Source organism: Petromyzon marinus, chromosome 40 (assembly GCF_048934315.1).
Source record: "Petromyzon marinus isolate PM22_M1 ecotype Great Lakes invasive population chromosome 40, UKy_Petmar_22M1.pri1.0, whole genome shotgun sequence".
Taxonomy (NCBI): domain Eukaryota; kingdom Metazoa; phylum Chordata; class Hyperoartia; order Petromyzontiformes; family Petromyzontidae; genus Petromyzon; species Petromyzon marinus.
The window spans coordinates 8314224-8337791 of NC_133706.1; the positions used below are offsets into that span (position 1 = coordinate 8314224).

At 50.4% G+C, this 23568-nt stretch overlaps 1 protein-coding gene across 2 annotated transcripts; it reads right to left on the reverse strand.

The window, feature by feature from the left end:
- LOC116950782 (uncharacterized) lies at window positions 1-23512 on the reverse strand. Of its 2 annotated transcripts, XM_032968843.2 has the most exons (15): window positions 22934-23512; window positions 19308-19510; window positions 17212-17599; window positions 16117-16554; window positions 14019-14826; window positions 12969-13084; window positions 12340-12474; window positions 10667-10783; window positions 9489-9702; window positions 8757-8908; window positions 7651-8167; window positions 6801-6900; window positions 5972-6192; window positions 4572-4726; window positions 1-3654 (listed from the first exon to the last, which is right to left on the reverse strand). In XM_032968843.2, the coding sequence occupies exons 1-15, from the start codon at window positions 22961-22963 to the stop codon at window positions 3211-3213; spliced, it is 4038 nt and encodes a 1345-aa protein (XP_032824734.2). In that variant the 5' UTR covers window positions 22964-23512; the 3' UTR covers window positions 1-3210. The 2 variants fall into 2 exon arrangements, with proteins under 2 accessions (XP_032824734.2, XP_075929192.1); XM_076073077.1 differs by lacking the exon at window positions 4572-4726 and having other exon boundaries at window positions 3369-3654.
- Window positions 23513-23568: the final 56 nt, after the last annotated feature.

Genomic DNA, 23568 nt, shown 5'->3' on the forward strand with positions numbered 1-23568 from the left:
TTAGAGATTTGAGTTTTGTTTTTATTTCACATTTTCATTACTTGTATTGACGCCTCTGTGGTCGCTTGTAAGATCCATGATGTGGCGTCGCGACATTATTGCCATGACGCTGTCGATTGTACAGTCCGCACGGTAATGCCCTCTGTGCTTTTGCGATGCTGAACCCGCACAGCGCAACAACGCCGATGGCTGCGGTAAAAAAAAGAAAAACCCGCAAAATAAGGTTCCCTACCCTACCTCTTGCAAATTACAGGACAGAATAAGTGCATTCGTCAAATTTAATAGCGATTCAGTATTACCATAATTACCGGTACCCCTATGACATAATCATCGTTAAACGATTTCATGTATCACCATCCGTCTTTTTTTTTCCCCCCCATAGATTTTGTAAAATAAAAGCGCAATTGTAAACGGTAAAATAAATCCGTCCAAAAAATAGTTTGTGCGCTGCCAGACCTTCTTATCAATTCCACTGCTGGATGAAGGCTTCCCAACTTTCTCACTGCGGTTCTTGGACCATAACTCGCCGCACGTTCCGTCAGCGTGGGTTGGTGAAAAGGGGGAGGGCCGTGACTCGTTCAGACATCATTCTCGGCGAGTGTTGGCCAGGGCCAGGAATTGAACTCAGGTCCGCCGGTTCATAGTGCAGAGCGCGCCAAATCACTTCGGCGCCATCGCACAACTCCACTGTTGGCTCCGTACGGTGCGGAAGAAGTTCAACGTACGTCCGTAAAAAAAAACGTGTTGCGTCACCGAGGTGGTGGTATTGGTTCATTGGCGCTGCCTCACCAAAGGCGAGCCTAATTCTCCTGACCGCTGCTTGGGATCCACATTGGTGAGCCAGCAGAAGCACATGTATAACCATACGCATCTGCCACGGGCATCGGCATATGGGAATGATTTTTTAAGTTGTGGGGTGCAGGTGGGGGAAAAAATAACCATGGAGCCCCATATCGACAATTGAACAGGCAAATAACAATTACATTAATCGAGTTAAAGAGTTTCTTACGTGCACGCAAATATATACTATGAATGCAAATTATACGCAAATTTTACCTTTAGGTTAAGTGAACAAACGAGAGAACACATGGGAGAAAACGAGACAAGGAAACTAAAAAAATTATTGATTCTCGAACCAAATCATAATAACGAATCGTAACACTTGCACAAAAAAAATCGCAGGGGGAGGAGTGAATCATAGCAATCCGACTTTTGAGAGAACACGGCATATGGCTTGCTGCTCTTTGGTGTACACCTGGGCTCTCTCAACCCTCATGTTCCCATGACCATAAATTCCAGAACCATGTACAGCGCTGATACAGCAACAGTCGTGGCTGCACCTGGAAGGGAAGCTTTATGACCCATGTGGGAACATGCGGCCCTCTGTGTTGGCTCACCAAAACTAAACTTGTAATTTTACCGGATAAGGCCCACTGAGCTATATAGCGCTTTTTCAGGAGCGACCTGGTTACCAATGATAGCTCAGCGAAGTGGCTTATTTGGAAATTCATAGCAGCCAAATACCCAAAACGCATGTTTTGCAAATGTGGAGGGAAAATCTGGAGGACCCGGAGAAAAATCCACCTGACCACGGAGAGAACATGCAAACTCAAAATATACAGCAGGCATAAGGCTCACAATCGAACCCACGACCTCCTGCACACCAGGCGAGGTAGTTAACAATTCGCCACCGTGGGGGGTCAATTCCTTTACTCGCCACTCTCCTACGCACGTCTGCGCAAGGGTCTGTCATTGTGTGCTCGCAATGCAAGCGTGGCCGTTTTAACTTCAGTGCGACAGCTGCCAGGGCCATCGTGACACCATTGCACGTGGGTACAATTGATCGTTAAATGCCCTCCTGTAACGGCTTGTCATTACATCGTTTTGACAAGCAAAAAAACCCAACATCAATGTACATTTGCGGAAAACTGCGTTCGCCTGCGACGAACCCTCACCTTCGGAGCACGATTGCAGTAATATAGCTAAATGTTTTACACGTAGCTCTTACCGTAGGCATAACGTGCCTACAGGCTATCGGCGTATTCTATGCTGAGCCCTGCAGTGCCTGTGTGCGCGAGGGGTTTTACTATGTAAGGCGCTGCAAGGGCAGCGGCCCAGTAAAGTCTGAAACATTCACTCGTCGTCATCGTCAGTGGACCTGGAGGGCGATTGGAGAAGTCTCGGGGAAGGCGCTGCCCTGTGCCGGAAACTGCCGCGGGAAGAAGGCACCACGACAAACACCGCTCGATCATCCCATCGATCACGTTACCTGCTCTCCGGACTACCGTTACTCGCCCTATGGGACTGTACACAATCCTACGCGGGAAACGTTCGGCTCGACGCCTCTTCGCTCTGACCTGCGCATAAACCCTTTCCCTTTCCGATGACGTACGTGTACATCGTCAAAATAAAACTGGAAGGGAAAACTAAAATAAAATAACTCGATGTGTACCGATCCGCCCACAAGGCCGTGCGGGAGGGCGAGTGGCAGAGTTTGGCGCCAGCGATCACAGATTGCGGTTGTGTGGCCACAGTTCTCTGCGGTGAGCACAATGTCTTTCAAAACACCAAGCCACTTGCGCATTTCCGAAATTCAGACGTGGACTCATTCACCCTGCAAACTTGCAGGCGTCTCGGAATGGGAAAGGGTTGATGAACTCCACCCTACGATAGCCAGTTTAACCCTGACTCTACCACCCTGCATTGCACTAACACGGAGTGCCATTACCTTACCACACAACACCTTGCCATAATAATCAAATAGGCTATATTGAATGACATCTGTGAAATTCCCAAACCTCCAGGGCAGTTTTAGCAACAGGGGACTGTAAAAGTGGTGACATCTTAGGGTTATTTTTCATATGCATGGATGTTTTTTTTTCCTTTCTTAAAATCCCCCCCCCCCAGATTTCTGATCATAAGGAAATAAAAAGAACAAAAAAATTGAACTGGCCAAAGCATCCCAATGTAGGAATCTCCTGACACTCGGTAAGACTTTCTGTAATATTACTTTACATTGCTCTAGCATCTTAGACTACCTTTGCAGGTTCACATAGCTTACCCTAAAACTGCCCCTACCAGGCCTTACTCTAACCCTACCCTAACTTCTCTTGCTCCAACCTCACCCTACCCTATTCTACCTTATTAAACCCATGCTACCCGACCTTAACCCTACACAACACTGGCCCTATACATGTCCCTACTTTAACCCTATCCAACTCCACCACGGCCTGCCCCACTCCACACTGCGGTGACGCCATGCTGGCAAAGATTCGTATCTGGCCGTTTTCCACCAACGCCACCGCGATCGTCGCCGTCATCACGATCGTCACCACCACCACCACAACCACTAGCGGCGGGCAGCCGTCGTCGTTCCGTATCCGCAGCGCCACGTGCGTTCCTTCCGGGCGACCGCCCGGACGCCTCGGCTGGATCCTCCTCCCTGGGGCCCTGCTGCGGCCTCAGCAGGTGCAGCAGGGCGGTGGGATCATGCGCAGGCACCGAGGGAGGCGACGCGGACGCCTCGAGGGGGTCCTCGGTGTGCCCCGTCGGCTGGCTGGTGGCAGCCGCCTCCTGCCGCTGCAGTGAGCTGACCATGTTGCGATAGGCAGAGCGAGCCTCCTCCGTCAACGCCACCAGCCGCTGAAAGTGCGTCTGTGTGCCCGGGCAGCAACGCGGTGGGGGGTGGGGGGGGTGGGGAAGTGAAGGGTGGTGTAAACACAAGCTCGATCGACACCGTCATCAGCCTATGCACCCACCACCGGTATTGCTACCCGAGTCATAGCAGTCACCACCGCCAACAGCACTCCCCCTCTCGTCACCGATGCCGTCAACGTCGCGTACCAATCATCTCCGTCATCGCGATCACTGCCGCATTCACGTCCGCTATCAATAATAGCACCACCATCATCGCGATCAACACCACAAACACTACCACTGTCACCATGATCACTTACTAAAACAGTCAACACGATTACCATTATTTACACCGCCACCATAAAACAATATTTAAACGCCCATACAGTCATCACAGTCACCTTTAACAAAGCCACCACCCTCTTAATATCACTACCAGAGTCCACAACGAGAATATTATGATCACCATTATCACACCGATTCGCGCCCAAATGCAGAGTGAATTTGGTCATAAGCTGAAGGCATCATTCGAGCTCAAGAGACATCGTCGCGGAGTATACGTTATCATCACTATATGGGAGCAATCCTATTTTGGGGTTGATTCCCTGGAACAAACACGGTCACTGCGTCGTGTGCTTTCAGGTGCGCTTCCGCGGACGTCTGAAACGCTTTTCCTTCTAATATTAGGAAGCCACTGGAGCTATGCACTTTTAAATATAGATTGAAAACTAAATTTCTTTAGAATTTTTTAAATTAGCTTTGTGTTCAGTTTGTTTGTTTTTTTGTCTTCCCCCACACCTCCGATTAGCATGGCTGGCTACGTACGGTGTCGAGAGAAGTTCAACGTACATACACGCACACTTTATTTGCCAAGAGTGAGGGGTGCATTTTGGGCGACGCGGTTGTGCCGGGCGCGTGAGAGCGCCCGAGGTCACCTCGGCGCCGCCGTAGTGGAACACCCCCACCACGCTCACGGGGACCTTCTTGTTGAGGCAGTGGCCCAGTGCCTTGCGGTTGAGCGCGAACACAAAGGGGACGCTCTGCTCGCTGGCGAGCGCAATCACCGTCTGCAGGGCCTCGTCCAGCCCGCCTGCCGTCATCACCGCGCGCCAGCACACACGTTCAAGTGGTTTGTTTCGCGTAACCGAATGAGAAATTCGAGAGACCAAGGATGAGTCCTCGAAGTAAGGGTGACCAAAGTCACCAGATTGACAAAATCAAAACGCAACGACAGCAGTATACCTACACCTACACACACACGCACACACAATACACCGTGGACGTGCAGAAAAGTGTGCTAAATGCAGCTGCATCTGTACATAAAAGCAAGGCATGGGGTATCGCGAGAAATTGTCGAACACGGGGATGTGCATTGACGTATTTCGAGTGTTGTAAATTGTTTAGTCTCTATTGTTAACAAGGTAAGCTCTCAACAAATCAAGATAGTCTGATTTGCAAGATGGACCTGGGTACAGTGTTTTGCATCATTCCTTATATTTCCCTAAATATTTAATTGGCATCAAATTTAAACAGCATCGACAAAATAATATTTTATCAGCGACAACGAGCACAATTCCAGGCATTTATCTGTGAGCATACCAATCAATTTTAATTGACAGATCGATAAGATTGCTGCATACCCAAACGTACACACACAGGCGCTTTGCCAATCCATGTGGGCTCAACCCTACTTGGCTTCCAGATCTGACAGGGAAGGGGTGCGTCCGGGTGACTTGGTCATGGGCACATCCCAATTACTTACCACTATAATTCAAACATGTGGCCTGCCTGCCTACTGACCCCTGACCCCTGACCCCTAACCCACACCGTGCCACGGTGGCGAGATGTTAACTAGCTCGCCGGGTATACAGGAGGTTGTGGGGTTCGATCCTGACCAAGACTCCTGTTATCCCTGTGGTTGTATGGATTTTTCTCCGGGTCCTCTGGTTTTTCCTTCCACATTTAGAAACGTGTGTGTCGAGTATTTGACTGCTATGCGTTTTCACGTGATAAGCCACTTTGTTGAGCTATCATTTGTGACGGAAAAGTCGCTTCTGCAAAAAGAGTCACGCAGCTCAGTGGGCCTTACCTAGTCAAATAAATATTCTTAGCTCTTTCGGTAAAGTCACATTAAAGGGAAACAATAAAATATATATAAAACAATATATTTCATTATTTGATTGTTTCCCTTCAACGTGACTTTACCGAAAGAGCTAAGAATGTGAACGACCGCAGTCACGAAAGCTTTCCAATCACAATTTAGTACAATAAAGTTCAGTTTTGGTTCGGAACCTCCGCGACCGCCTTGTCCCGCGTGCATCTTCCCCTTGCCGACCTTTGGCCTGGATCTTCTCGCAGTTGGGCGAGATGATGAGCGCACGCAGCTTGTGCAGGCGCAGGTTCTTGGTGACCTCCCGGAGGCCCATGACCAGGCGGCGCTTGCGGCGCGCGCGGTCGGGGTCGCGCTCGAACAGGCGCTCCTGGAAGCGCACGAGCTCCAGCAGCATCGTGCTGGCGCACCGGTCGATCTCACGGCTCAGCACCTGGTTGCAGTAGCTGGTGGAGGAAGAGCCGGTTCGACGGTCATCGGGGGTTGTATTTTTTAGTTTTGTTTGTCCACCGCTGTAGGTAAAAGGGGCGTGGGACATACGTCTGACCCCGCGACATCACAAGCGTATGGCATGGGGTGGCCGGGGGACACGAGAGTGCCACCACTTAGAAACGGCACTCAAGCGATATTTGTCCGTCACCGCGAGAGCCTTAGCCGCACTAATCGGGTACTGGACGGGCGAATGCAAGCATCAACAGGTTGCCGAGGGGCAAGCACAGCGCAGCCCATTGCGCGAGTGCGGGAAAGGGGAGCCATAATTAATTAGAGCAGGGAAGGTACCATTGTGAACCTGATGAACGGTTTGGGGGTTGTGACTCAACCCATCCCTCCTTCCGGTGTCAATATACGAGCACTAGTGTGTGGTTATCCTATGTGGGAGAAGGATAGAATCATCTGCCCCCCACCCCGCATGCCCCCACCTCCCGCCACCCCCTGCCCCCCCCACCCTGTGCCTCCACCCCACCCCGTGCCCCCCCCCACCCCATGCCCCCTCCCACCCCGTGCCCCCCCCCACCCCGTGCCCACTCCCCCACCCCCTTTATAACACGCTTACTCGCGGAAGCGGCGGCTGTGAATCTTGGGGCCTGGCGGCGGGAGCTCTGCTCTCACGACGGGAGACGGGGACTCGCGCCCATCCTCATCCACGTCCGTGGCTAAAACACCGGAGCGCAGCAGCACCAGCAACGTACAGACACGGGCGTTAGAACAACACGGGGCCTCGCAAGAGAGAAGGGGGAAAGAAAGCAGTTAGTGGAAACATCTAGGCAGGCCAATCAGTTGCGGGAAGTTCATCTTTCATCTATTGAAAAGGAAACCTGGAAATTCATACCATTAATGGGAGGGCTCCCTTTACAAGTGTATACAACACGTGTATGAAGACAAAGATCCCCCCGAATAGCCTTTTCTAGCTGTTACGGCAAGGGGCTGTTAGTGACCACCAAAATGGTTGGCACGGCGCACAAGGTGGTGGTGGGGGTGTGGCCGGACCCACGCTTTGCATCCTTTGCCTTCCCAGCGCTGGCCTCCGAGGGGAGGCCCAGGAACGGTTCACGATGTTTGCACCACATTACCCCGCAATCTGCAATGCCATCATCAGCACCTTGACCTCTAGGCAATGCTATGAATAATCACAACTCGGGGGGGGGGGGGGGGGGGGGGTCACGATTCCAGAATAGCTTTTTTTTGGGTCTATTTTGTATCGTTCCTCATATGTTCTGGGCACTTGTTACAGCTGTTCACTCTATGAAACCGAATGAAACACTGGCAAGACATTTACGCAGAATTGGCATCAGCCACAAGGGGTTCCTGCATGCGCAATTGCACGCATCATCCACGATCGTTAAGAATCGATTTCAAACAACAAACGGATGCCCCGCGTTACGTCGCTCATCGACCATCGGTACCTTGATTCCCGTTGGGATCGGCGGAGATGTCTTGGGGGGTGTCCGTAGGCTCCACGTCCGGGGGGGAGCCCCCCATCGGTCGCTCTGCATCCGACTCCGCCTCTGTCTCCTGCTCCGTCTCCAGCTCCGATTCCGTTTCGGCTTCCGTCTCGTCGTCGTTGTCGGCGTCCACTGGCTCCGTGGCTTCTTCCGCCTTGCCATCGTCCTTGCACTCGTCCTTGTCCTCGTCCTCGTCCTCGCCCTCGTCCTTGCCCTCGTCCTTGCCCTCGTCCTTGCCCTCGTTCTTGCCCTCGTCCTTGCCCTCGCCCTTGCCCTCGCCCTTGCCCTCGCCCCCGCCCTTGCCCTCGTCCTTGCCCTCGTCCTTGCCCTCGTCCTTGCCCTCGTCCTTGCCCTCGCCACCCTCATCCTTGCGCGCGTCGGCATCGCTAGCCGGCAAGTCGCCGCCGGGCACGTACACAAGGCCTCGCTCCTCGCACAAACGCCGCCTCTTCCTCTCCTCGCGCTCCTTCAGGATCACCTTGGGGTGCACGGAGGGTACGGCACAGAGGCGACGGTACGGCACGGCAGCAAGGGGGCAGCGTCGCCCGCGATTTCCCCCACACCGCCGCCGTCACCACCACCAGGATCAGGGGCCAAACTGCGGCTGGCGAAGGGGGTGGCCCTAAAGGAGCCCCCATGACGAGGTCAGACCCTCACCTTCTTTAAAAGCTGACGGAAGAATGCACGTCGACGCTTCCGTGATAACAACGTGCAAGTCTTTGGGTGTCTACGTAAGTCTGCGTGTCTCTATGGGGAGCCTACGGGTCCTCTCTACATAATACATTGATAGCTTGGTTGCGACCATAAAATCGCGAGACTTGTCAACCCAATTTAATCGCGATTGGGATAACGAAGTTTGAGGATACAAACCGAGAAGCTATGACGCTCTTTTTCACACATGTCCAGTATGGGCGGGTTAGCAAGTTAAAATAGCAGCAAAAAAAAACAAACTAAAAACGACGGTGAAAATGGCAAGCAAATCACTCAATATAAATAAATAATACACTTTCAATTATATATGTCGGGAGCCATGCGGCGGCGGCGGCCTCTGACCCCTGACCCCTCACCTTCTTCAGCGTTGTCGGTTTCTTGGCGCGCGGTGTCTCGCGCTCCTTGCCGCGCTTCACGGCCGGTGCGCTCGAGTCCAGGGGGTTGTGCGGCACCGGACCCCCCCGCTCGCTCTTCTTGGAAGAGCCCAGCAGGGCCGAGGCCGTACCAACTGTGCACCCCCCCACCGCGGAGAAGGCGAGTAGCGGGACAGAAGCGGAACGTTACGAGCAAGGCTTAACTTCAGCCGGTGCACTGCTAAATATTTCCGCACCCAGCACACCGCATCCAGAATACCTCTCGCTATGACTGTGGATACTAGTCACGTGCTTATGCCAGCCTACCAGCGGCCAGGAAAATAGCTCTGCACTTGGCACACCGCATCCAGTACACCTCTTGCTTTGGCTGTGGATACTAATTATGTGCCTGACTACCTAGAAAATATTCAGTGTGACATGAAGACTATGAGTGTAACAATTCATGCCCCCGGTGAATAGATAAATTGTCACAATTCAGGCTCGCAAGCCGATTATAGGACGGATTATTTTGGGTTCCAATTTTCCCTTCTCATTTGCGTACTTTGATTTGAAAGAAGGGTTAGGTAGGAGATTAACATCAGGATGCTCTGCAGTGAAATGAAGAAGAATGCTCAAGGTCGGACACAATGGAGGGGGGAGTTTGAGCCAAGGACCTGGCTTTGGGCAGAGGACTAACGGACACCGCGGTTTCTGACGACAGCGAGTCGAACTCACCAGAGATGATGGGCTTGGCGGGCCTGGACGTGGCGAGGTGCGTGGAACCATGCGAGGTCGGCAGCACGGAGCTAGCGGTGGCGGGAGCGGCGGCGGCGGCGGCGGCGTTCGCCTCGGCGATCTCCTGCTGCTCGTGCTGCTGCCGCTCGAAGGTAGCCAGGACGTCCCCCAGATCCAGCGTGACTGGGGCCTTGCTCTTCTTGCCCGAGCCCTTCTGCAGGGCAGAAAGCGGCGTCCCCCGTACCCTTCGCCTCCTTTGGTGGCTACTGACGGGCCGTGAGCAACTAGCGGTATCCATCAAGCTGCCCAGCCACCGGTTGTCCACGTGGGCTGCCCACAGCGATCAATAGTTGATGATGTCCTTTCAAATAGCCAGGAAAGCCTCATTCTCAAGGCTCCTTTTAAGTAGGGTTTGCACTGCAACTTTTGACTATTCCATTGGCGAGTATTTAACGTGTGGGATGAAACAGGAGTATCCAAAAAAAATACTCGCGCAAACTCAAATTCACACAGATAAATTCAACAATCCATTACTGTACTCCCATCTCCTGGCCCCCCCACATCGCTCAAGCCTACTCAACCCTGCTTACGCTCCAGGCCCAACAGAAAACTTTACAAGTGAAGCACAAGGAGGCTCGATGGCTCAGGTGGCCTATACTGCTGAAATGAAGCGAGTCAGCACCACTGTGAACCTGGTTTCGAATCCAGGTTTAATTCGTGTATGATAAGCTGTGGGGACTTAATTGGTCTCAGTCTGGCCACAAATTACCCGATCCACACAAAGAGAGAAAACTTAATTAAATTTGGGTTTGCAATTAATTTGCCAAAAATTTCAGCTGGGAGGATTAAGTATTCACATTTTGGTTTGACTACCATGTGATGAACATCTCTATAGCAGGGCACTTGGAAAAGTGCAGTGCTCCAAGTGTGGATAAGAGGTCCCTTGAAGGGACCTCAGAAGCAGCTCCGTGGAATCAGCTTCCACGGGCCGTTTCTGAACAGTACCCTGTGCGGCACTGCTCTGCGAAGCGCTGCACCGTGAGGGCCCCCCCCGGATGGACATTCCTTCATCTCATAACACGAAGCCGACAGCACAATTGGAATAACATTTCAACAACAACAACAAAAATATCCGACTGGCAAAGCAATGCCATTTCTGCCACCACCTGACCCCTTACCTTAGGGACAGAGGTTTGAGGCTGCGGAGCGGTACCCGCTCCCGAGAACCCTGGTCGGGCCATCGGGAGGCGACGAGGTCCCAACGAGGCCGAGAGCCCAGGGAACTCCTCATCGTCCTGATCCCAAGAAGGGGTGATGGTGTGGGTGAGCGCAGTTGTTAGGGACAGGGGACAGGAGGGCGTGGGGAGTGAAAGCATTGTTTGTTGGTTTTTAAAGCCTCAGTCGAAGCGTCATGCGCTCATTTAGTTCACGTCTTGACTGTACTGTGTTGTTCAATCTATATTGAACTGCCGTGCTAATCGTAGGTGCGAAATGCCTCTTGTAATGCCCTGCTATTCGGAGTCTCGAGTAACCTACTTGGTAAGACTGCAGTCCGCCAAATATGTGGCCGTCAGTATGCTCACACGCACTCCTCTTCGAGACCACATCTCACCTGCGCTCTGTATCGGCTTCCAGTTCAAACCCACATTGAAGGTTTTCAATGCCCCTTTGCTCCACCGCACATCCAGGAGTTTGATTCAGCCACACAAACCACTCCACTCCAACACCGGGATCTCCAAGATCCACCGATCGTGCCCTACTCAGGATGAACGTGCGCTCCAAGGATTTGAACCTTCGGTGACCGCCAGGCTTTTTGTGTGCACGGAGCCCAGGCTCTGGGATTCCCTGCCCCCTCGAGGTGAGGAGCTCGCGGCCAATGGAGACTTAAGTCCCGGCTGAAGACCAACACCTGTTTAACAAGGCCTACTCTCTCTATCTCTCTAGATCTCTATTTCATTTCTCTCTGCACAGTTACTTCTCAATTATTTCCGTCTTTACATTCGTGGCGCTTTAAGATCCATTGTTTAAGGGTGCCTTATGAATCTAAATTCTTATTAGCAGCGAATGACAACACCTTAAAATTAATTAGCTGACAATTTTTTGGCATGTGTATGCGGGACTTCTTTCACATCGTACGTAGCCAACCGTGCTAATCGGGGGACATGATAGGAACATACCACGTCCCCAATGCAAGGGTGACCTGTGGGAAAATGTTATAATGATGCTCATTTATCCAGGAAAGCCCCATGGGTTCTCAAGACTTATTAAGGAGTCTCCTACATTGGGAAGTTTGAGAAGACAAAACAACCCCAAGGTACAGCCCGGTACCAATCAACCAGGACCCAGCACCAACGATGAGCCCAACAATGGCACAACTGAGGCCGCCAGCGGAGCACCAGTGGGGTTTGACCAACACGATAACTTACTATATAAATAGCTAAGCAGACAATGTCTCCTTCACTTATCTGTCTCTGCACATAGAAAATAACGGGTCTGTAAAGAACCATCAGATGTGCTTCTACGGCCGTCTGGAACGCTCTTCCATCCGATATTAGGAAGCCACTGGAGCTATGAACTTTTAAATCTAGAATGAAAACTCATTTCTTTAGAACTGTTTTTTGTGTTTAGTTTGTTGCCCTTCCCCCGCACCTCTGATTAGCACGGTTGGCTACGTATTGTGCGAAAAAAGTTAAATATACATCAATATTATTGTTGTTGTTACAAAGGGAATGTTAACACTCGTACACGCTGCTGTCTGCCCGATCACAAACGCTAAACCTCCGAGTGCTCTCCGTGCCGTCGAGGCCGTTGTGAGCCCGTGGCTTGACTGCTCTCCCGACTGTGCCGTCACCTGAAATCTGAGCGGCTCGACATGCGGGGTCTCGGCCACGGTGGTCTTGGGTGCCTTCTTCTTGCTTTTTTTCTTCTTCCTCTGCGTCTTCTTTTTGCTGCTGCCACCACCATCATCTTCATCCGAGCTCTCGGCCTGGCAGGAGCCACACGCCGGCAGGGAAGAATTAGCCGCCTTTTAAAAGAGCACGCAAATTAACCCTTTCCCGTTCCGATGACGTACATGCACGTCAAAACAACACAGTGAGAAAAAATAAAAACTTTATCGGTGTGTGGCACAGTTTGGCGCCAACTATCATAGAGTGCGGTCGTGTCGCTACGGTTCTCTGCGGTGAGTACGATGTTTTTTAAAAACAACGGCGCTATGCCTCTAAATAAAATGTTTGTTGCCCTTCCCCCGCACCTCCGATTTGCACGGTTGGCTACGTTTGGTGCGAAAGAAGTACAACATACATACGTACAATTCACCGCACATCCTGGTTAACTAATCTGGACATAAACCAATAGGTTTACAATTCATCCAACCGTACACAGGAAGTAGATCAAACCATTACAAGCCTACTAATAAGCCACACCAAATGTACATGTACCACCTCTACTCAGCGATCCGGGTCCCAAACTGCCGCTCACCTGCTGTCCACGACCGCTGGTGGATGTCGACGTCCATGCCGCCTGTGAAACAGGGGGCCCACGGGGCGCTGGAAGCGGGGGTGGCCGCGATGCCACCTTCGCCCACGTCATCACGGCTGGAGGAGGCGGAGGGGGGGGGGGCGTGATGCAGAGAGATGAGAGAAGAAGAGCGAGGGGGGAGTGTGTGCAGCGTACACAGAGGCCAGTGGGAGCAACCAGCTACCATCAATCCAGCGTTCTATACTACGCACGCTTTTTTGGGTCGGATTCAAATCTTGACAAATGTTGACTGCATGGGCAAGTAACATGAAATGAACGCTCTTAATTTGCCCGGCGAGTCTCAGGGATATTTTTCTAAGGGAATCTTCCTTTGGATATTTGGCCGATTCCATTATACACAGATAAATGGAGAAAACACTCAAAAGTGCCGCAGTGATAGAATAAATAAATACAATGCTGTGCAGTGATCTCCCTACCACTTGGCAACACCAAGGCGATAACACCTGAATTTTTTTTAGCAGTCTCCAAACAAAGTACTCCCCAATAATTATCCTGCTTAGCGTATGAGATCAGGTGCAAGAGACTGAGCAACATTTTAGTGTAATTTAACAAGTGCACTTCAGGCCTTTCTCTATGTGTTGGAACAAGGCTTGTTCACGCATGGCAAACGTCGATGACGTTCGTGTGTACAGCCAGGAACTGAGCCTAAATTGAAGGGGAGCATTGTTATCGCTTGCGATGTACACCAAAGTATCCGAGTGCGGTTTTCCGGGTTATGCCGCATGTTCAGAATTCTTCTCTCATTCATTGGCCACGCACTACTGGGGGCAACTTCAGGAGATGACATTCGCAAATTCCCGAAGATACCCGCAATAGTATGTGCGTGGTGAAAGCTTTAGAGAAGACTTGCTCAACCTGCAACCTAACCATCTAGATCACACTTGTATTGCGAGTCGCTGCGATGACCTACGTGCTAAACCCAAATATCTCACCGAGCATTTTATTTTTTTAAATCAAGCCCCCCCCCCCCACCCCGCCCCGCTGTCTCACTCGGGGTGGGAGGGGTGGGCAGCGTCCGGTCCCCAGGCAGAGCTCCGTGCTGAGGGCGAGGTCCATTCACTGCGGCGCCACCGTCCTTGCCCAGGGACCACGACCGGTCTCCTCGCGCAGCTCCGAGTTCAGGCCACGAGATGCGGTCGGGCGCCGCGAGGGCACTGCCTTCATTGCTGGTCTCGGAGGAGCGTGCGACAGCAATGTCTCGAGTTGGTGTCCTGGCACCAGGCCACCCAGCAGCTCCACCATGAGACTCTCTTAAGCCTGCAACAGGCAGCCCTTTACTCACCTCATCAGTGAGTGCTTTATCATCACTTTGGGGCCATTTAGCAGCTCTGTCACCGGATCCCTTACTAGCTCCATCAGGGAGCACTTTGCTTGCGCCATCTGATGATCCTTTATTAACTCCGCTGTGAGGCCCTCTGCCAGCTCCGCCATTAGAACCTCTATAAGCTCTGCCATGGAACCCCCTGTCAGCTCCGTCACATGGACTTCTGCCGGCCCCTCCACAGGAACTTTTGCTTCCTCTATCAGCCCCGTCTTGCACGTCTCTCTCACGTGGAACTCCGTCCCTGGGCTCTGGCTCCACCCTAAGAGCCGGAGGACCTCGGGTGGAACTGTGAGCTCCAGCTTCAGCTCGGGCGTCGCTCCTCCGTGGGTCTCCCCTTCCGGGGAGCGCGCCTCTGCTCCTCCTCTCGTCGGCGTTCCGGGGCCGCCGTTCTGACGGGTGCGACGAGGGCGAGGAGGTGGAAGAGGGCGTTCCATTGGGAGTGGAGCCAATACCGGAGTCCGGGGATTCACCGGCCTTCACGCGCCAGGAGAGACACGCACACGTCAGGCCCATAAACCGTGTAGAGCTAGGCCGCATGGCTCAATAGCGTTTGGCTGGATTTGTCATTAGGCTTGTAGCAAACTGCCAATCCTCATGGGATGATGCATTCTTGAGATTTTAATTCACGAGTCGATTCAAGAAACAATTTGCCACTGGTGAACGAAGTGTCCCTAAGGCTGCAGGGTTAACGTTAAACAATTAAATGACAAATACTTGTGAAAATTAATTGCCAAACACACGAATGCAGGACCCTCCTGATAAAAGTATTGAGACTCACTGAAGCTTTCCTTGGTAAATAGAGACCATTGTCATTACTGTTATTATATACAACACATTGCAAACTGGAAATAATTGACTCTCACACATGTGATTTGATGCTAGTATCCTATGTTTAAAGATTGATGCTAATCCATGAAAAGTTGCATGCCTTGTGGCGACAGACACTGTTTAATGGGCCTCCATAATGAACATAATAACGTAGTTCACCCAATTATACAGGGTTTGCGAGACATTTTCATATTACGTACAGTTTGAAATCCCTTACCGTCATTATTAAACAAAACTTGCTAAATGGCACAAAGTGGCCAAGATGGCACAGTTCCATGCTTCGTATTTACCATCGTATTGACCATCGCATTCACCATCACATTCACCATCGCATTCACCATCACGTATTCACCGTAGTATTGACCATCGCATTCACCATCACGTATTCACGGTAGTATTGACCATCGCATTCACCATCACGTATTCACCGTAGTATTGACCATCGCATTCACCATCACGTATTCACCGTAGTATTGACCATCGCATTCACCATCACGTATTCACCGTAGTATTGACCATCGCATTCACCATCACGTATTCACTGTAGTATTGACCATCGCATTCACCATCACGTATTCACCGTAGTATTGACCATCGCATTCACCATCACGTATTCACCGTAGTATTGACCATCGCATTCACCATCACGTATTCACCGTAGTATTGACCATCGCATTCACCATCACGTATTCACCGTAGTATTGACCATCGCATTCACCATCACGTATTCACTGTAGTATTGACCATCGCATTCACCATCACGTATTCACGGTAGTATTGACCATCGCATTCACCATCACGTATTCACCGTAGTATTGACCATCGCATTCACCATCACGTATTCACCGTAGTATTGACCATCGCATTCACCATCACGTATTCACTGTAGTATTGACCATCGCATTCACCATCACGTATTCACCATCATCGTCGTACCTTGGACAGCACGCGAGCCGGGGCACGCCAACACTCCCGCTCGCTCCCCAGCGACGTCCGCCCTTGCTGCATCCACGTAACTCCTGTACCGCCGCCGCCGCCGCCACCGCCGCCACGGCTGCTTTTCCCACCACGGGCCGCTACAGGACCACCACTGCCACGCGCCGCCACCTCCCCCTGCCCCTCCGAGCGATTCCACAAAGTCGGTGGTGCCCGACTGCCAGGGGCCTCTGGAGAAGTGGTGGCATTGGCGGTGGCTGCGTTGGTGGTGGTTGCGTCGCGGGGTGATCTCCGATTGGGCGGTGCTTGTGGGGGGGTGAGGACGGTGACCGATTGGCCATGAGAGTCTGTGGGGGTGGAGCTGGGATTTTGTGCAACGTCGGGGTTGATTCCAGACATCTTGTGTGGCTCCTGGGGTTCGGTAGTCGATCTGGAGCCCTAGGGACAGAAACGAGCAGACAGGGGCACGAGATCACATTGGGGCCAGTGCATGAGCGGACGTAAAGTTTTGTTAGCCTCGTTATTCAAAGGGATTTTGTATCTACTAAGGTCTCTCTGCCTTCATGAATCATTACTGACCAGCGGGGTAAAGTATCATAATACAACCTCTATGAGCCACACGGTATGGTAATGACAAAGGGATGTACATTGTTTGTGTTTGGTTTGTTGGCCTTCCCCTGCACCTCCGATTAAAATAAGTTAATCGGAGGTGTGAAAGAAGTTAAACATACTGACATGTACAATTTAACAGACATGTGTCGTTGACACAAGGGGATGATTACGTGTAAGCTATCGACTGGGAATGCGAAGTCATAACAAGAGGCTGGGCTACGCTTGCCGTTTATTTAACGAGCAACTCATCTGACCTACGACAATGTGATCGTAATCACTACCAGTCCTTAATTTCAGAAGAAACAACAGTTGGATTATAGTTCCAAACGGTTAGATAATAAGAGAGATATGCAGAAATCACAGAGAGACAGAAACAATTGTGACAAAACAAGGAGCAATTCATCCAACAGAGGACAAAGAAAGCTGCATGTGAGCAGTAAGAGATTCACAAACAGAAGCTCACTGAGGTGTGCTATGGCAAACCTCGGGCAGAGAGGCTGGCATCGTCCCATTCTGATCAGGAACGCCTTGTCCCTCCGCAGACCTCTCCTTGCCCTCCGCCTTCGACCCCTGACTGCCAGATTTTCTTCCCCGTGACCTCTCGGCCTTCGGCGTCCTCAAGGCGGTCTTGTCGGGTGTCAGGATGCTCGGCGCCTGACAGGCCAATGCCGCTGGTGCTCGGGCGGCGCTGCTCCCGCAGCCCAGGGCGTTCGTCTCTGGCCCAGCGGTCGGCGTAGCCGCGTAGACGCCCTTGCTGGGGTCCTTGTGATCGTAGCGCACGGCGTATGTGGTGTAGCCATATCGGCCGTAGTCCGAGTACGGTTGCTGCGGCGGGTGCCAGTCATAGCCGGCATCGTACGTCACGCACAACCTGAGGGTACAGCGAGGGGGCGGTGCAGGTGTAAATAATTGTTCGTGCATAGAGAGAAATGTTATTTCACGATGCTTCGATTCATTAATTGAAATGTATGTGTTTATGTGTCTTTTAAATAGCACGTCTGGTTCAGTACCTAATTTAAATATTTATCTCTCAATGGTCTTTCGGGAGGAGCTCGCTTAGTGTAGTGATTAGCGCACTGGACGCCCGATTCAGAGGTTGGCAGTTTTCATTCGAATAGATCTCCTGGCATAACAATTCAAACAAGAGGGCAAGTTTCTTAAATTCCCCCACCTCTATCCACGCAGCAGTATAAATGGCAGGTCACGTATGGTGGGGTAAAGTCTGGGTACGCCACCTCTCCTAACACATCTGGTCAACATGGAAGAGTAGACCAAATACCATCTCGAGCTCCCTCGAGTGGAGGCAGCTCTGCCAAGAGTAGCGCGAGTCAGCAAGTAAGCAACTGCAGGGCTGCTTATTTACATTTATATTTTGGACATTTGAAAATTTGGCATCACGATAACAATATTAAGAGTAATATTCAAGAATAAACTTATTCAGTGAGGTCATCTTCTACGTTGGGTGTATGTCAAGATGCTGCAAAACAAATATGTGAAAGGTTAAATGTGAATGCATATGACTAAAGCATCCATAATACAGCCAATCTAATCATATCCTAGAAGCTAAGCAGGATGGGTGACAACAATGCACACATAAAAGTTGTTATAGGCTTCTGTGGGAATATGTGGTAGGTGGCAGATGGCAGGGCACCAAAATGCATTGTTCTTCTGTACTTCTATACCCAGGCATCTATGTTCACCACGGTCCTTCCCGAAGCCACATTAACCAGTGTGGTGAAGTATGGCCAAATTACCCCATGACCCACAAGGCACAGAGGCCCTTATCAAGCAGCAGATTGACACAGGGCTGTACATGCCCATGCAATGTGAAGGGTGCTATACGCAAACAATAACAATGATGATTCATACACATTGAAGTATGACACAGCATATTTTAAGTGCACAATGACACAGCAGAATCCCAAAGAAGCACACAACTCTACTCAAATGTCCAAGTGGTTAACCGCTCAAAGGGGGCAAAGAGCGGTGCTCATAACAGTAAGTGGTGAAATTCCACATTTTTATGGCAAGGGGAAAGTATTTCAACTGCTGGTCACTTTCCACAAAGCGGTAATCTTAGTTTTGCCTTTTTACCCATTTTTTTTTAATGTGTCATCAGTGTCGTCCCATGATAAATGCCCAATGAAGATTTCAGAAAACTACAATAGAGGTCATTATAATAGGGGTCTTTATTTATACTCGGGGCACAACTTTCAAAGCTCTATGAAGATTGTTTATCAGTTGTCAATCAAACTATTTTAATTTTCAGGGCTGCAATTTAACTCAAGTGAAAACCAAACGTGCATAATGTTGTGAAGCCATTGAAGATCAGGCTGAGACTGCTGCTAAGTTTAATTAAATCATGGACGGCTGAAACCCAGATTTTAACCCAGTATCTCAGCAGTGCAAGCTCAAAACTCTGACTCCTGAGCCACCGGGCCAGTTGTCAGTCCCCCCTTGGAATGACCAACGGCCGAATTGACGCCCCTCCCACCCTTAGAACTTGCAACCCCATCTGACCCGTCTGGTTGTACAACCCAACCAAAAAAACCCCTCCAAGCTCCATTCTCCTACCGTACCCATCGGCAGGTGAAGAAGGGTGGTGCTGCACGTAGCGGTAGTAGTCGGGCTGGTAGCTGGGCAGCATTCTGCGCTGCGGCCTTTCCACCCCGGCAGCGAGACTGACGGCCTCCGCGCCACCGTGCGCATCTCCCAGCCGTGGTGGCGACACCACTAGCCCCGCTGGCACGAAAGGCTCCACATCGGCCGAGAGGCGGCTATCCTGGGGGCACAGAGGCAAGGCTGTTTTGAGAGGCACCATCACGATCTCGTGCAAGGACAAAAACCATGATGAGTACAGCTACCTCGTTTGATTTTCACGCTTGTGCTGCACCAGCTCTCGAATGAGTGTTTTTGGTTGAAACCTCGTTTTTTTCCGCAAGGATGAACAATGATTTATTGTAGGGCTGGGTTCGAAAACGTCAGACATTATGCCAAGCAACACGTGGTACATCATCTTTTGCCAGTACCAAAATATATTAATAGGGTTTTTTCCCCTTTTTTTCTGGCAACAAAACTGAAACCTTTTTACAAGGATTTGTCTGCATTAACCACAATACCTGCAGTTAAAATGCAAACAAAAAACATACTATGATAATATATGCATTGTCCTTGAAACCGATTGGTTCACACCAAGGGACGGCTTTCTTTTGAGCCTCGACCCAATTGATGACACCGTCCCTTGGTGTGGACCAATCAGTTTCAAGGACAATGCATATATTACCATAGTATGTTTTTTGTTTGCATTTTGACTGCAGGTATTGTGGTTAATGCAGACATGAATCCTTGCAAAAAGGTTTCAGTTTTGTCGCCAGAAAAAAAGGGGAAAAACCCTATTATTATAACACGTGGTACAACCCGAAAACACAATGGAGAGCTGTAAGTAATTAACTCTGGGTTATCCGTGGGCAGATTATCTGGGTCGCGGATTGAACGCCCTCCTCTGCACCTGCCTTTCACGTAAGCACTGGTTTAATAATTAGCTGCTCTTCACTCGTCGATCTCACTAACTCAGTGCCCCCAAGTGCCACATCATGAAGTAAACCGATTGCTTTGACAATAAAAACGGTCAAATTCTGCTTCGGGCCCAATCTACACTGGCAGGCAATACATACATTTGTATAGCTTAATAAGTTAAATATGTTTTGCAATATAAATGTTAAAAAAAAAAATTCGGGCCACCCCTCGCACACCTACATCCCCCTGTATAATCAAGCGATGACTGCATCTGAACTAGTAAACAGTCAATGTTGCGAGCATCATATGTTTAAGTAAATGGTGCATGATTGACAATGATAAACATCAATACGTGTCAGTGAAAACAGGGCCCCGCCGACACTTCCCATCATCAGTGGCAAGTGACACCTACAACATTCCTGGACCTCCCCCTTTCCCCAACCTCCACTGACCAGGATGGTGAAGTATGGTCAAATAACTCCCATGACTGACAGAACATGAGGGGGCGTTCACTCAGAACAGGATTGAGAGAGGGTTTCTATAGATAATAATCACTATGAGTCCACGGGGAGCAAGAGCCGTTTTTAAAGAGAGGTTTTGCTTCTGAATTATAACTATTTTTTTATGTATTTTACCAAGTAAGGTCCACTGAGCTACATAGCGCTTTTTCAGAAGCGGCCTTGCCACCAATGATAGCTTAACGAAGTGGCTTATCACGTGGAAATGTACAAGACAAATACTCCAAACGCATGACGATTATAAATGTGGGGGTAAAAACCAGAGGACCCGGAGAAAAATCCACGCGACCACGGGGAGAGAGACACGCAAACTCCAAATGTACAGCAGCAGGCGTCTGGGTCGGGATCGAACCCACGACCCCATGAATACCAGGCGAGGTAGTTAACATCTCCTAGCCACCGTGGTGCCCCAATTAAGGCGACGATAAAAGACTTGGCACAAACGTATCTTTCAGAACCGATTGTTCTATATATTCTAGTGATCTCGCCAAACATTGGATCACCACTTTTCCCTCTAGGGACATCACGGGGACACAAGTGGCTGTGTTTCTCGATCTGAATTTTGGAACTCGCTGTTCAATCTAAAAGTCAGAGCAAAACAATGTTTTAAAGTCAAATCATGAGGATGTTCTTTCTTCTGACAGTTTCTTAATTGCTATGCTTTGTGCATTTAAAAATCACAGTTTTACAGATAACGTTTTGGTTTATATGTGAATTCAAATGGTTGTTTCACACATTTTTTTACTGTTTTAGGTTCTAAATTACATTGCAATAATGTATTGTGGAAGGTGCTATTACTGTTATGATTACTATTCGGGGGTCAAAATGAGATGACCGAGTTAATATAGTTTTGACATTAATATGTACTGAATACAGAATTATATTCGGCTTACAGACTGACCCAGACACACATCTCCATACACCACTCAGACAAAGATCCCCCGTATAGTTTCAACAGACTGTTGGGGGAAATTGCTGTTAGCGAGCATCTATGAAGGCCGGCACGGCACACGAGGTAGTGGGAGTCCAGCACCAAGCCCGGCCGCCTTTGTCTCCCCCAGTGGCGATGTTTACACGCCGCACCAGGTCGTCATTTGAGGCTAAGTCTACCTACTGGTTGTGGGCCCGTGAGCGTGAATCGAACTCGGATCCAAGGATTCACAGCGCAGCGCGCTTACCACCGCTCCCCACAAACACGCCGCCCCTACACACACCCACAACACTCACTCACTCAACACACAACACCTGAACACCCCTAAAGACAACTTTCATCCCTCTCCAACACACACCACCCCTACACATAGACAATCCCGGTACACACACCCCCATTGCAGTCACTACCCCAGAATACACCATGCTAATACACACCAACCCTTCACACACACGACCACAACACGCTCCATCGCTACACACGCCACCCCAACACATTGACTATCCCAGTACACACACACACCCCATTGAGTTACTACACCATGCTGATACACAACACCCCCCTTCACACACACGACCACAACACGCTCCATCGCTACACACACAACCCCATTGAGTTACTACACCATGCTGATACACAACACCCCCCTTCACACACACGACCACAACACGCTCCATCGCTACACACACCACCCCAACACATTGACTATCCCAGTACACACATATACCCAATTGAGTTACTACACCATTCTAATACACAACACCACACCTTCACACACACGACCACAACACGCTCCATCGCTACACACACACCCATTGAGTTACTACACCATGCTGATACACACCACACCTTCACACACACGACCACAACACGCTCCATCGCTACACACGCCACCCCGAAGGACAAGACCTCCATTGCTACCTGTGCCCTTTCACCCCCAACACAACACCGCTTCGCTTCCCGCACATCCTTATCCTCTGGCTCTACGAAACAGCCATCCGACGTACGCACTAACATTTCGTACAACGCCACAATACCCTACCTGTCTCCACGCCTTACCTGGGTTAGCGACAACTTGACGTCTTTAACCCGCTCACGACTCTTCCCCCCCCCATTACCGTACCAGGTCCGCCGATCGCGAGCAGCTAAAACTCCGCAGCGAATTCAGGCAACGCCGTAAAAAGCCTGCGGGCCCGCACCTCAACGCGTTCCCCGGCATCAAATGCAGCCTCCCCCATACCTTGATCTTGTCGGCGAGTCGCAGCGACATGGCTCTTTGTCGCTGGGGCTCGGCTCGGCGATGCTGCTGCCGATTAAAAGCCGCCTCCGCAAGCCTTCGCGGGTGCCGCGCTCAACCAGCGACCGTGGCGACCGCCATGATGCAGAGGGAGATCCGCTGTGGTCGTCTTAAGACATCGTGACGAGCGGCCATCTTACTAAGGGGAAGCGTCATCACCATCCCGTGACGTCATCCAAGTTTCGACTCCACCGTTATAATGGAAAGCGTCCCTGAGCAAAATGCACGCCAGGTTGACAATATTTTGACGTCGTGTTTACTCCTTTCACGAGTTGAACTCGGAAGTGATTATGATGGTATAATTTACAAACTATTGTTTTATTTTACCATGTAAGGCTATATAGCTCTCTTTTCAAAAGTGGCCCGTCCACAAATGATAGCTCATCACGTGGACATTTCTGGCAGCCAAATGCTCTTTAAGCGAAAGTTGATCCTAAATGTGGAGGGGAAAAACCCGAGGACACGGGGAGAAATACACTCCAAATATACAACAGGCGTCAAGGGATGAGATGAAATCCACAACCTCCTGCATCACGGCGAGGTCGTTAACATCTCGCTACCGTGGGTGGTTAGGTGGC